General features: G+C 49.7%; 1 protein-coding gene across 1 annotated transcript; it reads right to left on the bottom strand.

Moving 5' to 3' along the window:
- Positions 1 to 1,254: 1,254 nt before the first annotated feature.
- On the bottom strand, positions 1,255 to 1,875 carry LOC111590308 (uncharacterized). The gene is made up of 3 exons (XM_023301240.1): positions 1,691 to 1,875; positions 1,491 to 1,604; positions 1,255 to 1,413 (listed from the first exon to the last, which is right to left on the bottom strand). The coding sequence occupies exons 1-3, from the start codon at positions 1,781 to 1,783 to the stop codon at positions 1,270 to 1,272; spliced, it is 351 nt and encodes a 116-aa protein (XP_023157008.1). The 5' UTR covers positions 1,784 to 1,875; the 3' UTR covers positions 1,255 to 1,269.
- Positions 1,876 to 18,609: the final 16,734 nt, after the last annotated feature.

Consider the following 18,609-nt stretch of genomic DNA (forward strand, 5'->3'; position numbering starts at 1 on the left):
CCGAGTTCGAGAGCCACGACTTCTTGGAGCACCGGACACTGTCCGGTGTACACCGGACAGTCCGGTGAATTATAGCGCGCCGGCTCTGAGAATTTCCCGAGGCTAAGGAGTTCTGGGCGAAGTCCCCTGGTGCACCGGACACTGTCCGGTGTGCCACCGGACAGTCCGGTGCGCCAGAACAGGAAGCCTTTCAGGATGCCTTTTGCTCTTTATTTTGAACCCAACTTTGGTCTTTTTAATTGGCTTGTAGTGAACCTTTGACACCTGTATAACTTATACACTAGAGCAAACTAGTTAGTCCAATTGTTTGTGTTGGGTAATTCAACCACCAAAATTAATTAGTGACTAGGTGTAAGCCTAATTCCCTTTCACAGGTTTTACCACTACAACACATATTTATTTATATTATATAAACGAAAGATATTGTAAATATATAACAATATTTAAAAATTTGAAAAAATTATTTTAAATAAATATATTATTATTTAAATAAGATATAACTATATAATACATAGAAATTGTAGTCTTGTATAAGCAACTAATAATTTATCAATATGTAGATGATAGCCATATGTCGTCTCGTCGCGTCTCTATTTCACCATGTATGTCAGTCACATAATTTTTCTTACTTCGGCAGCGATTGGAATGTGATGTTTATTGCTCGGTACATTGTTTTTAGTGGGTTCACTACATGAAAACGCCCAGTTTCCGACGGCCTAAACCATCGGAAATAAGTCCTGAACCGTCGGAAGTAGTTACTTCCGACGGCTTAAGGCGGGTCCCGTCGGAAGTAACGCCGTAGGGGATACCCAGTCGGAAGTACCCGCGTTTCCGACGGGGCCGTCGGAAGTAAGTTTATTTCCGACGGCCAGGGTGGGGCCGACGAAAATAAAGCGAGGTGGGCCCCGCAGACGGCCGGCCGCCGGCGCCTGACGCCGTCACAGCTTAGTTCCGACGGCCCCGTCGGAAATAAGAGACCGTCGGAAGTAATTAAAAAACAGAGAAACACAATTTTCCCGCTTTTTGTTTTACAAACAATCACACAAATTCAATCTGCACACAATATCTAGTTTTCAATAATTCATCCAGAATCACATACAATACCACAAATAACCATAATTCATCGTTTCACATAAAACACACAATTAAATTCACAAAATCTTCACCTGTCCACAAATTAAAGCACAAGTTCACAAGTTCACAATAGCACAAGTTCCCAATACCACAAGTTCACAAGTCCATAGTACGAGAAAAACACAAGAAGACAGGCTACTCAAATGGAGGAGGTTGATCAAATGGATGGGGTTGATTTGATCCGCTAGCTCCTCCGCTGTTTAGAAGACCGTCCACAAAAGAAGCGACCGCATCTTCAGAGTCCTCATTTCCCGGAGTTAGCAAGTTTCCTGGAGGGACCTACAACATTCAAAAAAATGTGTTAGTAGTTAAATTCTTGTTATGCAACGTCAAAAGAAAAAGTCAAGTAATATAACCTGAGGTGCAGGTGTGGGCCAACTAAATTGTGGAGTCGGTACAAACTGCGGGATAGGTGGAGGAGGTGGCATAGTCATCGCTGAAAAATCTGGACGTTGCCCTAGTGCTATTTGCTGAAAGAAATTGAAAGCTATGTTACGAGGATATATTAGAAAATATGTGCTCCAATTATAGTAGAGGCTCACGAGGATCTAATTACCTGCATCATCTCCTGCTGTCGTGCAAATTGAGCAGCCCAGTACTCTTGTTGTTGCTTGTTATACTCCTCCTGCCGCCTCAAAGCTTCCTGCATCCGGATCAGCTCGGCGTTTCCTTGGGTACTAGAGCGAGGACCACGGCTAGACGACCTCGATGGGCGAGACCTTTCAGGCCTCACCTGAGTCGAGTCGATAACACTACCAAACATAGGGTAACTACAAAAAAATAGAAAGAAGTTAGACACGCAACACATCATGTTAGAAAAGATCAAATCGACGAATTAATAATAGCAAACTCACCGTCCATGAGGTTTTCCGCCTCCACTAGCATACACAACCTGAGGATCGATAGGCTGATTCATCCAATCATAGTCTTGCCCATGCTCCGACATCATGGAAGCACCATATGAGGCCTGACAAATAATAAACAATGCAGTTATATTTTTCTCGACTCTTAGAATAGAAGTGCATTGTAACTAGTTGCGAAAGTCTCACCACACGCTCAGCAGCTGACTGAGAACACAACTGTTCTGGATTTATAGGATCCGACCCCCTGTGACCTCTAAGGTAAACCTGAACATCACTCGGCGTAATACCAGAACTAGCTTCCTACAGGCAAAAGAAAATAACATAAAACACATAGAATATTCATGATATGCACGACCATAAATTACACTTACCATGCGCTTTGCCAAACGAACATGGCCATCACCACCATATCTGTGGTGAACATCATGCCCACGATTTGAGCTGTTTCTCAATGAAACACCTTTAAATCCATCTGTTGCCCAATATTTGCATACAGCCCGCCAACCAGCCTCATTTGATGCCATCCATGGCACCGAGTCTGAAAACTTTATTTCGATCCAATGTATTGTTAGTACTAACACTTGGACATGAATTAGGATAAAAACAATTTACCTCAAGATATTCTTCTTCGGTTAAGTATTTGTTTGATGCCTCACTTTTGGAACGTGGCTGACGTCCTTCCTGCCTTAATATGTAATCAGAAGTGACCTGGATCCGAGCATAATACATCTGATCCCTAACCAAGGTAGTCGCGCTCTTGTTAAAAACGATCTGTGCACGATCGTTCATACTTCCATCTTCAGGCAACTTGTAACGTTTCTGAAAAAAACAAGAAACAAGATTTTTAGCACATTGTATAGTTGAATCAATTCAAGTTGGGCTAGAGAACATACCCAGAACTCATGCCACACAGCACCTTGGGCATTCCTATGTTCCGCATTGAACGCGAGCCCGTACTGATCCCAAGACATACAAGGCACCTCAACGCCTTTCTCCATTGATAGTCGCCTAGAGGGGGGGTGAATAGGGCGAAACTGAAATTTATAAATATAAACACAACTACAAGCCGGGTTAGCGTTAGAAATATAAACGAGTCCGCGAGAGAGGGCGCAAAACAAATCCCAAGCGAATAAGCAAGTGAGACACGGAGATTTGTTTTACCGAGGTTCGGTTCTTGCAAACCTACTCCCCGTTGAGGAGGCCACAAAGGCCGGGTCTCTTTCAACCCTTCCCTCTCTCAAACGGTCCCACGGACCGAGTGAGCTTCTCTTCTCTAATCAAAGCCGGGAACAAAACTTCCCCGCAAGGGCCACCACACAATTGGTGCCTCTTGCCTTGATTACAATGGAGTTGTGATCTCAAGAACAAGTGAGAAAGAAAAGAAGCAATCCAAGCGCAAGAGCTCAAATGAACACGGCAAATCACTCTCTCTAGTCACTAGGGTTTTGTGTGGAATTGGAGAGGATTTGATCTCTTTGAATGTGTCTAGAATTGAATGCCTAGAGCTCTTGTAGTAGTTGAGAAGTGGAAAACTTGGATGCAATGAATGGTGGGGTGGTTGGGGTATTTATAGCCCCAACCACCAAACTTGACCGTTGGCTGGAGGCTTCTGTTCGATGGCGCACCGGACAGTCCGGTGCACACCGGACAGTCCGGTGCCCCTGCCACGTCATCACTGCCGTTGGATTCTAGCCGTTGGAGCTTCTGACTTGTGGGCCCGCCTGGGTGTCCGGTGCACACCGGACATGCACTGTTTGATGTCCGGTGCACCGGTATGGGCAGCCCTGACGTCTGCGCGCGCTGCGCGCGCATTTAATGCTGCGCAGAGAGCCGTTGGCGCCGCAGAGAGCCGTTGCTCCGCTGTCACACCGGACAGTCCGGTGCACACCGGACAGTCCGGTGAATTATAGCGGAGCGGCTGTCGTGAAAACCCGAGGATGATGAGTTCCGGAGGCCGCGGTTCGTTGGCGCACCGGACATGTCCGGTGCACACCGGACAGTCCGGTGAATTATAGCGCGCCGGCCTCCGCGAATTCCCGAGGGCGAAGGGTTGAAGTCGAAGTCCTCTGGCGAAGGGTAGAAAACGAAGTCTACGGGCGCACCGGACACTGTCCGGTGCACACCGGACAGTCCGGTGCCTCCAGCCAGAGGTGCCCTCGGTTGCCTTATTGCTCCTTTGTTGAATCCAACACTTGGTCTTTTTATTGGCTAGATGTGAACCTTTTGCACCTGTATAACTTATACACTAGAGCAAACTAGTCAGTCCAATATTTGTGTTGGGCAATTCAACCACCAAAATTATTTAGGAACTAGGTGTAAGCCTAATTCCCTTTCAATCTCCCCCTTTTTGGTGATTGATGCCAACACAAACCAAAGCAAATATAGAAGTGCATAATTGAACTAGTTTACATAATGTAAGTGCAAAGGTTACTTGGAATTGAGCCAATATAACTACTTACAAGATATGCAAGGAATGTTTCTTTCTTATATAACATTTTGGACCACGTTTGCACCACATGTTTTGTTTTTGCAAATTCTTTTTGTAAATCCATTTCAAAGATCTTTTGCAAATAGTCAAAGGTACATGAATAAGAGTTTGCAAAGCATTTTCAAGATTTGAAATTGTCTCCCCCTATTTCAAATGCTTTTCCTTTGACTAAACAAAACTCCCCCTAAAAGAGATCCACCTCTTAGTGTTCAAGAGGGTTTTGATATACCATTTTTGAAATACTACTTTCTCCCCCTTTTGAACACAATAGGATACCAAATGATAAAGACTTTTTGGAAAGCACTAAGTTTTTGAATTTGGTGGTGGTGGTGCGGTCCTTTTGCTTTGGGCTCATTTCTCCCCCTTTTTGGCATGAATCGCCAAAAACGGAATCATTAGAGCCCTCGAAGTAAGTTCCTCCCCTTTGGTCATAAGTAAATGAGTTAAGATTATACCAAAGACGAGGTCCGGTCCTTTTGCTTTTGAGCTTTTACTCTCTCCCCCAAGGATAGAGTCCTTTTTTTTTATGCTCATTTCTCCCAAGGAATAGAGAGTTGCTCGGAGTGATGGCGAAGTATGAGTTACGGAGTGGAAGCCTTTTTCTTCGCCGAAGACTCCAATTCCCTTTCAATATACCTATGACTTGGTTTGAAATAGACTTGAAAACACATTAGTCATAGCATATAGAAGAGATATGATCAAAGGTAATCAAATGAGCTATGTGTGCAAGCTTAGCAAAATAAATTTCTAGAATCAAGAATATTGAGCTCATGCCTAAGTCTGGTAAAAGATTGTTCATCAAGTGGCTTGGTAAAGATATCGGCTAATTGATCTTTAGTATTAATGTAAGAAATCTCGATATCCCCCTTTTGTTGGTGATCCCTAAGAAAATGATACCGAATGGCTATGTGCTTAGTGCGGCTATGCTCGACGGGATTGTCGGCCATTTTGATTGCACTCTCATTATCACATAGCAAAGGGACTTTGGTTAATTTGTAACCGTAGTCCCGCAGGGTTTGCCTCATCCAAAGCAATTGCGCGCAACAATGTCCTGCGGCAATGTACTCGGCTTCGGCGGTGGAAAGAGCGACCGAATTTTGCTTCTTTGAAGCCCAAGACACCAAGGATCTTCCCAAGAACTGGCAAGTCCCTGATGTGCTCTTCCTATTAATTTTGCACCCCGCCCAATCGGCATCCGAATAACCAATCAAATCAAATGTGGATCCCCGAGGGTACCAAAGCCCAAACTTAGGTGTGTAAGCCAAATATCTCAAGATTCGTTTTACGGCCGTAAGGTGGGATTCCTTAGGGTCGGATTGGAATCTCGCACACATGCAAACGGAAAGCATAATGTCCGGTCGAGATGCACATAAATAAAGCAATGAACCAATCATCGACCGGTATACCTTTTGATCCACGGACTTACCTCCCGTGTCGAGGTCGAGATGCCCATTAGTTCCCATGGGTGTCTTGATGGGTTTGGCATCCTTCATCCCAAACTTAGCAAGAATGTCTTGAGTGTACTTCGTTTGGCTAATGAAGGTGCCCTCTTGGAGTTGCTTGACTTGGAATCCTAGAAAATACTTCAACTCCCCCATCATCGACATCTCGAATTTCTGTGTCATGATCCTACTAAACTCTTCACATGTAGACTCGTTAGTAGACCCAAATATAATATCATCAACATAAATTTGGCATACAAACAAGTCATTTTCAAGAGTTTTAGTAAAGAGTGTAGGATCGGCCTTGCCGACTTTGAAGCCATTAGCAATAAGGAAATCTCTAAGGCATTCATACCATGCTCTTGGGGCTTGCTTGAGCCCATAAAGCGCCTTAGAGAGCCTATAAACATGGTTAGGATACTCACTGTCTTCAAAGCCGGGAGGTTGCTCAACATAGACCTCTTCCTTGATTGGTCCATTGAGGAAGGCACTTTTCACGTCCATTTGATAGAGCTTAAAGCCATGGTAAGTAGCGTAGGCCAAAAATATGCGAATTGACTCAAGCCTAGCTACGGGTGCATAGGTTTCACCGAAATCCAAACCTTCGACTTGTGAATACCCTTTGGCTACGAGTCGAGCTTTGTTCCTTGTCACCACACCATGCTCATCTTGCTTGTTGCGGAAGATCCATTTGGTTCCTACAACATTTTGGTTAGGACGTGGAACTAAATGCCAGACCTCATTCCTTGTGAAATTGTTGAGCTCCTCTTGCATCGCCACCACCCAATCCGAATCTTGGAGAGCTTCCTCTACCCTGTGTGGCTCAATAGAGGAAACAAAAGAGTAATGTTCACAAAAATGAGCAACCCGAGATCGAGTAGTTACCCCCTTATGAATGTCGCCGAGGATGGTGTCGACGGGGTGATCTCGTTGGATTGCTTGGTGGACTCTTGGGTGTGGCGGTCTTGGTTCTTCCTCATCCTCCTTTTCTTGATCATTTGTATCTCCCCCTTGATCATTGCTATCATCTTGAGGTGGCTCGTCTTCTTGATTTTGCTCTTCATCATTTTGAGCCACATCCTCATTTTGAGTTGGTGGAGATGCTTGCATGGAGGAGGATGGTTGATCTTGTGTACTTGGAGGCTCTTCGGATTCCTTAGGACACACATCCCCAATGGACATGTTCCTAAGCGCTATGCATGGAGCCTGTTCTTCACCTATCTCATCAAGATCAACTTGCTCTACTTGAGAGCCGTTAGTTTCATCAAACACAACGTCACAAGAGACTTCAACTAGTCCAGTGGACTTGTTAAAGACCCTATATGCCCTTGTGTTTGAGTCATAACCAAGTAAAAAGCCTTCTACAGTTTTAGGAGCAAATTTAGATTTTCTACCTCTTTTAATAAGAATGAAGCATTTGCTACCAAAAACTCTAAAATATGAAATGTTGGGCTTTTTACCGGTTAGGAGTTCATATGATGTCTTCTTGAGGATTCGGTGAAGATATAACCGGTTGATGGCGTAGCAGGCGGTGTTGACCGCTTCGGCCCAAAACCGGTCCGGTGTCTTGTACTCATCAAGCATGGTTCTTGCCATGTCCAATAGAGTTCGATTCTTCCTCTCCACTACACCATTTTGTTGTGGCGTGTAGGGAGAGGAGAACTCATGCTTGATGCCCTCCTCCTCAAGGAAGCCTTCAATTTGAGAGTTCTTGAACTCCGTCCCGTTGTCGCTTCTTATTTTCTTGATCCTTAAGCCGAACTCATTTTGAGCTCGTCTCAAGAATCCCTTTAAGGTCTCTTGGGTTTGAGATTTTTCCTGTAAAAAGAATACCCAAGTGAAGCGAGAATAATCATCCACAATAACAAGACAATACTTACTCCCGTCGATGCTTATGTAAGCAATCGGGCCGAATAGATCCATGTGGAGTAGCTCAAGCGGCCTGTCGGTCGTCATGATGTTCTTGTGTGGATGATGGGCTCCAACTTGCTTTCCTGCCTGACATGCGCTACAAATCCTGTCTTTCTCAAAATGAACATTGGTTAGTCCTAAAATGTGTTCACCCTTTAGAAGCTTATGAAGATTCTTCATCCCAACATGGGCTAGTCGGCGATGCCAGAGCCAACCCATGTTAGTCTTAGCAATTAAGCATGTGTCGAGTTCAGCTCTATTAAAATCCACTAAGTAAAGCTGACCCTCTAACACACCCTTAAATGCTATTGAATCATCACTTCTTCTAAAGACAGTGACACCTATATCAGTAAAAAGACAGTTGTAGCCCATTTGACATAATTGGGAAACAGAAAGCAAGTTGTAATCTAATGAATCAACAAGAAAAACATTGGAAATGGAATGGTCAGGTGAAATAGCAATTTTACCCAAACCTTTGACCAAACCTTGATTTCCATCCCCGAATGTGATAGCTCGTTGGGGATCTTGGTTTTTCTCATATGAGGAGAACATCCTTTTCTCCCCGGTCATGTGGTTTGTGCACCCGCTGTCGAGTATCCAACTTGAGCCCCCGGATGCATAAACCTACAAAACAAATTTAGTTCTTGACTTTAGGTACCCAAACTGTTTTGGGTCCTTTGGCATTAGAAACAAGAACTTTGGGTACCCAAACACAAGTCTTTGATCCCTTGTGCTTGTCCCCAACAAACTTGGCAACGACCTTGCCGGATTTGTTAGTCAAAACATAAGAGGCATCAAAAGTTTTAAATGAAATAGTATGATTACTTGATGCACTAGGAGTTTTCTTTCTAGGCAACTTGGCATGGGTTGGTTGCCTAGAGCTAGATGTCTCACCCTTATACATAAAAGCATGGTTAGGGCCAGAGTGAGACTTCCTAGAGTGAATTTTCCTAATTTTGCTTTCGGGATAACCGGCAGGGTACAAAATGTAACCCTCGTTATCCTGAGGCATGGGAGCCTTGCCCTTAACAAAGTTAGACAAATTTTTAGGAGGAGCATTAAGTTTGACATTGTCTCCCCTTTGGAAGCCAATGCCATCCTTGATGCCAGGGCGTCTCCCATTATAGAGCATACTTCTAGCAAATTTAAATTTTTCATTTTCTAAGTTATGCTCGGTAATTTTAGCATCTAGTTTTGCTATATGATCATTTTGTTGTTTAATTAAAGCCATATGATCATGAATAGCATCAATATCAACATTTCTACATCTAGTACAAATAGATACATGCTCAACAATAGATGTAGATGGTTTGCAAGAATTAAGTTCAACAATCTTAGCATGAAGAATATCATTTTTATCTCTAAGATTGGCAATGGTAACTTTGCAAACATCAAAATCTTTAGCCTTAGCAATCAAACTTTCATTCTCTAATCTAAGGCTAGCAAGGGAAATGTTTAATTCTTCAATCCTAGCAAGCAAATCATCATTATTATCTCTAGGATTGGGAATTGAAACATTGCAAACATGAGAATCAACCTTAGCATTTAAACTAGCATTTTCATTTCTAAGGTTGTCAATCATCTCACGGCAAGTGCTTAGCTCACTAGATAATTTTTTACATTTTTCTACCTCTAGAGCATAAGCCTTTTTAACCTTAACATGTTTCTTGTTTTCTTTAATTAGACAATCCTCTTGGGAGTCCAAAAGGTCATCCTTTTCATGAATAGCACTAACTAATTCATTTAATTTTTCTTTTTGAGCTATGTTAAGGTTGGCAAAAAGGGAACGCAAATTATCCTCCTCATCACTAGCATTATCATCACTAGAAGATTCATATTTAGTGGAGGAGTTGGATTTAACCTTCTTCTTTTTGCCGTCCTTTGCCATGAGGCACTTGTGGCCGACGTTGGGGAAGAGGAGTCCCTTGGTGACGGCGATGTTGGCGGCGTCCTCGTCGTCGGAGGAGTCGCTTGAGCTTTCGTCGGAATCCCATTCCCGACAAACATGGGCATCGCCGCCCTTCTTCTTGTAGTATCTTTTCTTCTCCTTTCTTCTCCCCTTCTTGTCGTCGCCTCGGTCACTGTCACTAGATATAGGACATTTAGCAATAAAATGACCGGGCTTACCACACTTGTAGCAAACCTTCTTGGAGCGGGACTTGTAGTCCTTCCCCCTCCTTTGCTTGAGGATTTGGCGGAAGCTCTTGATGACGAGCGCCATTTCCTCATTGTCGAGCTTGGAGGCGTCTATTGGTTGTCTACTTGGTGTAGACTCCTCCTTCTTCTCCTCCGTTGCCTTGAATGCAACGGGTTGGGCTTCGGATGGGTCGCCAAGCTCGTTGATTTTCCTCGAGCCTTCTATCATGCACTCAAAACTTACAAAATGCCCGATAACTTCCTCGGGGGTCATTTTAGTATATCTAGGATTACCACGAATCAATTGAACTTGAGTGGGATTAAGAAAAATGAGAGATCTTAAAATAACATTTACCACTTCGTGGTCATCCCACTTCTTGCTCCCGAGGTTGCGCACTTGGTTCACCAAAGTCTTGAGCCGGTTGTACATGTGTTGTGGCTCCTCCCCTTTTTGAAGCCGGAACCGACCGAGCTCCCCCTCGATCGTTTCCCGCTTGGTGATCTTGGTGAGCTCATCTCCCTCGTGCGCAGTTTTGAGCACATCCCAAATCTCCTTTGCATTTTTCAACCCTTGCACTTTGTTGTATTCTTCCTTGCTTAGAGAGGCAAGGAGTATGGTTGTGGCTTGAGAGTTGAAGTGCTCGATTTGGGCCACCTCATCCTCATCATAGTTTTCATCCCCTACGGATGGTACCTGCGCACCAAACTCAACAACATCCCATATGCTTTTGTGGAGCGAGATTAGATGAAATCGCATTAAATCGCTCCACCTAGCGTAATCTTCACCATCAAAAGTTGGTGGTTTGCCTAGTGGGACGGAAAGTAAAGGTGTATGTTTGGAAATGCGAGGGTAGCGTAGAGGGATCTTACTATACTTCTTGCGCTCTTGGCGCTTAGAAGTGACGGAGGGCGCATCGGAGTCGGAGGTCGATGTTGATGAAGTGTCGGTCTCGTAGTAGACCACCTTCCTCATCCTCTTGTGCTTGTCGCCTTTCCGATGCGGCTTGTGGGAAGAAGATTTTTCCTTCTTCTCTTTGTGGTGAGAAGAAGATTTCTTCTCCTTCCCTTTGTTGGAGGAGCTTTTCTTCTTCTCCCTCCTTTTGGTGCGGGACTCTTCCGATGAAGTGCTCCCGTAGCTTGTAGTGGGCTTTTCGCCGGTCTCCATCTCCTTCTTGGCGTGATCTCCCGACATCACTTCGAGCGGTTAGGCTCTAATGAAGCACCGGGCTCTGATACCAATTGATAGTCGCCTAGAGGGGGGGTGAATAGGGCGAAACTGAAATTTATAAATATAAACACAACTACAAGCCGGGTTAGCGTTAGAAATATAAACGAGTCCGCGAGAGAGGGCGCAAAACAAATCCCAAGCGAATAAGCAAGTGAGACACGGAGATTTGTTTTACCGAGGTTCGGTTCTTGCAAACCTACTCCCCGTTGAGGAGGCCACAAAGGCCGGGTCTCTTTCAACCCTTCCCTCTCTCAAACGGTCCCACGGACCGAGTGAGCTTCTCTTCTCTAATCAAAGCCGGGAACAAAACTTCCCCGCAAGGGCCACCACACAATTGGTGCCTCTTGCCTTGATTACAATGGAGTTGTGATCTCAAGAACAAGTGAGAAAGAAAAGAAGCAATCCAAGCGCAAGAGCTCAAATGAACACGGCAAATCACTCTCTCTAGTCACTAGGGTTTTGTGTGGAATTGGAGAGGATTTGATCTCTTTGAATGTGTCTAGAATTGAATGCCTAGAGCTCTTGTAGTAGTTGAGAAGTGGAAAACTTGGATGCAATGAATGGTGGGGTGGTTGGGGTATTTATAGCCCCAACCACCAAACTTGACCGTTGGCTGGAGGCTTCTGTTCGATGGCGCACCGGACAGTCCGGTGCACACCGGACAGTCCGGTGCCCCTGCCACGTCATCACTGCCGTTGGATTCTAGCCGTTGGAGCTTCTGACTTGTGGGCCCGCCTGGGTGTCCGGTGCACACCGGACATGCACTGTTTGATGTCCGGTGCACCGGTATGGGCAGCCCTGACGTCTGCGCGCGCTGCGCGCGCATTTAATGCTGCGCAGAGAGCCGTTGGCGCCGCAGAGAGCCGTTGCTCCGCTGTCACACCGGACAGTCCGGTGCACACCGGACAGTCCGGTGAATTATAGCGGAGCGGCTGTCGTGAAAACCCGAGGATGATGAGTTCCGGAGGCCGCGGTTCGTTGGCGCACCGGACATGTCCGGTGCACACCGGACAGTCCGGTGAATTATAGCGCGCCGGCCTCCGCGAATTCCCGAGGGCGAAGGGTTGAAGTCGAAGTCCTCTGGCGAAGGGTAGAAAACGAAGTCTACGGGCGCACCGGACACTGTCCGGTGCACACCGGACAGTCCGGTGCCTCCAGCCAGAGGTGCCCTCGGTTGCCTTATTGCTCCTTTGTTGAATCCAACACTTGGTCTTTTTATTGGCTAGATGTGAACCTTTTGCACCTGTATAACTTATACACTAGAGCAAACTAGTCAGTCCAATATTTGTGTTGGGCAATTCAACCACCAAAATTATTTAGGAACTAGGTGTAAGCCTAATTCCCTTTCATCCATCACTACACCAGGCCAGAGATATTTGCATATACTTCCCAAAACTTTATTCACCTGTGTGCGACGTCCTTGACCTTGAAAAGATGCATCAATCCAAGACCTGCAACCACATTGTACAAAAGAAGCATTAACAAATTTCATATAATGTATGAACAAATATTTAACATTAGAATCAACTCACTCGTCTTTGCTACTTCTGTTGTCAATTTTTCTGTAAGCATGTAACGAAGTTGCTTCTTTGCTACTTCTGTTGTCAATTTTTCTCCATCTTCATTTACGACCTCAACGAACCTTGATTTGCTGCATCTCAAACATTTGTCTAATTTTTCATTTTCCTTCCAGAAAAGCATACAATTATCTGGACAAACATCAATTTTTTGATACTCCATACCTAAGCCAGAGAGTAACTTTCTTGACTGATACACATCTTTGGGCATTTTGTGATTTGGTGGTAATACGTCGCTGATCAAATTCAAAAGTTCATTTAAGCAGTTGATGGAGAATGCGAACTTAGACTTGATAGCCATAAGTCGCATCACAAAAGCAAGAATGGTTACTCTCGTGTGTTCGTGCAACGGCTCTTCTGCTGCCTTGAGAAGTTCAAAGAATTTTTTAACTTCCGGCGGTTGAGGATCCTCAGGATTATCTGGAAACACTATATCGGGATCCTCTCTTAAATCCTGAACCATCTCCTCCATTCGGTCTAAATCCGGGTCAAAATCGTCTTGACCTTCTGGAGCATATCCACGGGGAAGCTCCTCACCATGATGCACCCAAACTTCATAATTTGGCACGTAGCCATTTTTGCAAAGATGACCAGACATCTCTTTCTTGGTTTGACGTTGATAATTTTTGCAAACACTGCATGGGCACCACACTCGACCATTTCTTGACGAAGAAAAAACACGATTGATAAAATCTTCGGTTTTCTGTATCCACTCAAGCGAAGGATCATTTTTTCGCCAGCCTTCATACATCCAGCGACGACTATCACCCATCGTTCGACTAATTAAAGATCAAGACAAGTTCATTAATTTCTAGATATATTATCAGCCGGTGATCCTACAATTACAGGAAAGGATAGGTCCTAAACCCACCTAAGAGTGAACGACATATCACAGATTTATGATAAGTCAATGAGTTTGAACGAAATTTCGGCAGCATAACCCCGTTGTTCTCCATTGCACGCCCGTAATGGTGCAACGGAGAACAAGAGGGTTATGCTGTCGAAATCTCGCTCAAACTCATTGACTCATCATAAATCATATTTGATATGTCGTTCACTCTAAGGCTGTCCAAAAAGGGACAATTTCGGTACAACACACTACTTTATTAAGCAATGTGTTGGACCGAAACGGGTGACACATAAGTTTAGACCTATTTTAGTTAAGTATCGCATTATACTACAACATCACATCAAATTATACTACAACATCACATTATACTACAACATGACATTAATAAAGTTAGAAAATACCTGAATTGCCCACAGGAGTGACGGCTGGCGACCGGTGTGAAGCTGCGTGCACGCGCTCACGTGCGGCCGCGTTCGGCCCCGTGCGAACGGCCGCGTGCGCGCGCTCACGTGAGAAGACTCGACGACGTCCTCGGGCTCGGGGACGACTGCGGCCTCGGGTAACGCGGCGGCGGGCCGCTGCGGCCTCGGGGCAACAGCCGCGGAGGCTGTGGACGGCGGCGGCGGTCTCGGGGCGCGGACGGCAGCGGCCTCGGCCTGCGACGAGGTGGCCTAGGCTCAGCGGCGCGGGCCAGGGGCGGGGAGCGAGGCGGCCTGGGCAAGGGGCGGCCTCGGGCGTGGGCGGCGCTGGCCCAAGGCGGGGAGGTCCCGGCGGCCACGGGCGGCGCTGGCCAGGGGCGAGGAGGCGGCGGCGTCCACCACGGCGCTGGCCAGGGGCGGCGGCGGCGGCTCTGGCGAGCCCCCCGGGCGGCGGCGTCCACCGCGGCACTGGCCAGGGGCGGCGGCGGCGCGCTATGCGGGCGGCGTTGGGACGTGGGTGTGTGCGTTGGGTGCGTGTGTGCGCGGGGTAACAGCCGTTAGGGGAACTCCCCTTATTTCCGACGGCCAAGGTGGTGGGCCGTCGGAAATAGCCCTATTTCCGACGGCTGGCCGTGGGCCGTCTGTCGGCGTTTCGAGACCGGGGGGTCCCTAAGCCGACGAGTGAATGTCGCCGCGTGCCCCAGCCCAGATGGGTCGAGCGCGTGGGCGAGCGCGAAGGGGGAAAGTGAGGTGGCCGGAGATGGGCGTGAGAGAGGTGGAAATCCCGCGGCCTTCGTGTTCGTCCCGCGCCCAGGTCGGGTGCGCTTGCAGTAGGGGGTTACAAACGTCCACGCAGGAGAGGGAAGCGAGCGACCTCACGCGAGCGCCTGTCTCGTCCTCGTCCCCGCGCGGCCAACCCTCTCTAAGAGGACCCTGGTCCTTCCTTTTATAGGTGTAAGGAGAGGATCCAGGTGTACAATGGGGGTGTAGCAGAGTGCTACGTGTCTAGCGGGGGAGAGGTAGCGCCCTAAGTACATGCCGATGTGGCAGCCGGAGAGATCTTGGCACCCAGCTGGTGTGATGTCGTGGCCGTCGGAGGAGCGGCGGAGCCTGGCGGAGGGACAGCTGTCGGAGCGGTTGAGTCCTTGCTGACGTCCTCCTGCTTCCGTAAGAGAGCTGAGAGCCACCGTCGTCACAGGGCATGCGGGGCGCCATCATTGCCTATCTGGCGGAGCTAGCCAGATGGGACACCGGTCTTGTTCTCTGCGGCCTGAGTCAGCTCGGGGTAGGGTGATGATGGCGCTTTCCTGTTGACGTGGCTGGCCCGCGCCCGAGGTCGGGCGACGTGGAGGCTCCTCCGAAGCCGAGGTCGAGTCTGTCTTCCCTGGCCAAGGCCGAGTCCGAGCCCCTGGGTCGGGCGAGGCGGAGGTCGTTCGGCAGAGGCCAGGGCGGAGTCCGAGCCCTGGGGTCGGGCGAAGCGGAGTTCGTCGTCTTCTGGGGCTGAGCCCGAGTCCGAGCCCTGGGGTCGGGCGGAGCGGAGTTCGTCGTCTTCCGGGACTTAGCCCGAGTCCGAGCCCTGGGTCGGGCGGAGCGGAGTTCGCCGTCTTCCGGGACTTAGCCCGAGTCCGAGCCCTGGGTCGGGCGGAGCGGAGCTTCCTATGGTGCCTTTGGCAGGGCCTGACTGCTTGTCAGTCTCACTCTGTCAAGTGGCACTGCAGTCGGAGTGGCGCAGGCGACACTGTCCTTTTGTCAGGCCGGTCAGTGGAGCGGCGAAGTGACGGCGGTCACTTCGGCTCTGCCGGGGGGCGCGTGTCAGGATAAAGGTGTCAGGCCACCTTTGCGTTAAATGCTCCTGCGATTCGGTCGGTCGGTGCGGCGATTTAGTCAGGGTTGCTTCTTAGCGAAGGCAAGGCCTCGGGCGAGCCGGAGATGTGTCCGCCGTTGGAGGGGGGCCTCGGGCGAGACGGAAATCCTCCGGGGTCGGCTGCCCTTGTCCGAGGCTAGGCTCGGGCGAGGCGTGATCGAGTCGCTCGAATGGACTGATCCCTGACTTAATCGCACCCATCAGGCCTTTGCAGCTTTATGCTGATGGGGGTTACCAGCTGAGAATTAGGAGTCTTGAGGGTACCCCTAATTATGGTCCCCGACAGTAGCCCCCGAGCCTCGAAGGGAGTGCTAGCACTCGCTTGGAGGCTTTCGTTGCACTTTTTTGCAAGGGGACCAGCCTTTCTCGGTTGCATTTTGTTCCGGTGGGTGCGCGCGAGCGCACCCGCCGGGTGTAGCCCCCGAGGCCTCGGAGGAGTGGTTTCACTCCTTCGAGGTCTTAATGCCTTGCGTAATGCTTCGGCTGGTCTGGTTGTTCCCTCATGCGAACTGGCCGTAGCCCGGGTGTATGGTCGGGGCCCAAGTTCTCGGGCTGGTATGTTGACGCTGTCAACGGTTCGGCCGGAGCCGGGTTTGCGAGAGCAGCCCCCGAGCCTCTGCACAGGGGGAGAGGGCGATCAGGGACAAACTCGGCTTTTTTACATACGCCCCTGCGTCGCCTTTCCGCAAGGAGGAGGGGGGAAAGCGCCATGTTACCCTCGATGGGCGCCGAACATGGTGTCTCCGGTGAGCTGCAAGCGGGTAATCCGAGTGGACGTCCGTGCCCCGTTCGTTAGGGGTCGGCTAGGGGCCCAGAGGCACGCCCAAAAGTACCTACGGGTGATCTGCCGGACCCGGTCCCCTGGCGACGGGGTCCGAGGGCTCGATGCCTCCCTCTGATGGGATTCCGTTACAAGATCGCTCCCGCTGGTCTCGGAAATGTCCTAGGGTACCTCGGGAGCACAGCCCGAGCCTTGGTTATGTATCGAACGTACCCCTGGTCATCCCTCGCTCGGCGTCTGAGGCGACTGTGAACCCTTCGGGGGCCAGCCTTCGAACCCCTGATCAGTAATGGACGCGGAGCCCGAGTAGCCTGAGGCGGCCGTGGAACCCTTCGGGGGGCCGGTCTTCGAACCTCTGACCAGTAGTGGGTGTAGGGCCCACGCGATCTGAGGCGGCTATTGAAACCCTTCGGGGGGCCAGCCTTCGAACCTCTGATCAGTAAGGAGGCTCGGAGCCTGGTTCCTTCACGGGGAAGGATCCTTTTCGGGGTATCCCCCTTTCCCGGTCCCTGTTGCAAGAGATAGAGAAAAAGGAGAAACGGAAAAGGATATGAAATCGAACGACGCGGCGTACCTTTTTTGGCGCGGTTATTACGGCGAAGGCGAAGCGTCGCCCGCCTCTCCTGCCAGAAGTGCCGCCTGTCCTGCCGCGGAGTTAATGCGACGGGGCGAGTGGTTGGCGGGGCGGCCGTTGCGCGTGCGTGAGCCGTTCGAGGAACGGATCACGGGCGCGTTGTCTTCACGCCATGAGAGGGGGTTCTCTTGCTGCCCCCGAATGGGACGTGAGCTTGGCTGACGACGTGACCGCTGCTCCCGCCCGCCTGCCACCGTCATTACTGCCGGCCCACTTTTGGCCGCATTGACCGCCGCGTCAGGCTGGCGCTGCTGAGTCGTGCGCTGGGTCGCCTCGAGTCGCGGTATTGGTTCCGCAATCGAGGAGGCGCGGTGGTGGCGCAAGTGGCGGTGCGGTTGCTTGCATGCAGCATCCGGCGCGCCGGTTGCGCGACGCGTGGGCCTGGGCCTCCATGCTGGCGTGTTGGGAGTCGGAGAAGCGCGTCCACTTAGCGCGGTTGCATGCCGCCTGCATGGCTGCCCGCCTCTTTCGCCCGTCGGTCTGGGCAAAAGTGGAGGGTCACTTGTAACCGCTGGGCGGTTGTGCGCACCACGCGCGGCGGTTTGGCTTCCTCTGAGCCGGTTTGCATGACACGCGGGACCCAGCCCTTGCGCCGCAGGGGAGGGCCTTGGAGCGTGTTGGAGAAGACTCAGCCCATGACGGTTGGGGGCGCACGTAGGGAGAGTTGCCTTTAAAAGGAGGGCGACGCCTTTCGGAAGGCGACCATGTCTTCTCGCTCCCTTATGCATCGCGTCTTTCCACCTTCCAAGCCCCCGGATGGGGGATACCCACCGTCTTTTCGCCTCATCGTTGGAGGAACGCAACTCCGTGGGAGTTGGTACCTTCCAGCCATTGTTCGGCTTCAAGGATTTTCATCATGCAGCCCGACTGCACCCCTCCGCCGGTGGTCACCCAAGATGGTGACCTCCAGCTTGATGGTGGGGGAAAGCGAGCCGGGCTGCGGCCTCTGCCCCTCCCTCAGCCTCAAGGATTTTCATCACCAGGGCTGGGGAGGGGAGTGTGCCGAGTTGGGGTCGGCCCCTGCGTGGGCGGTGGCCTGCTCCTTCACTCAGTGATGGGAGGGAGGGGCAGTTGTCGTCCATGGCGCTGGCAGCTGCACCGTGCCTGGCTCTCGGACGTGAGTGGCTTCGGAGCCGCTCGCGGTGCCGGCGTCTGCCACGGCAGCTTGAAGAGGTTCTTCCGCCGGCGAGATAGCCAAGGCCGGCCACGGACCGACCTCCAACTCTACAACCTTCTGCCCGTCCTTGCCTCACAAGTTTGGGCATGGGCGGGGGCCTCCTGG

The sequence above is a fragment of the Zea mays genome, chromosome 10 (assembly GCF_902167145.1).
Source record: "Zea mays cultivar B73 chromosome 10, Zm-B73-REFERENCE-NAM-5.0, whole genome shotgun sequence".
Lineage (NCBI taxonomy): Eukaryota > Viridiplantae > Streptophyta > Magnoliopsida > Poales > Poaceae > Zea > Zea mays.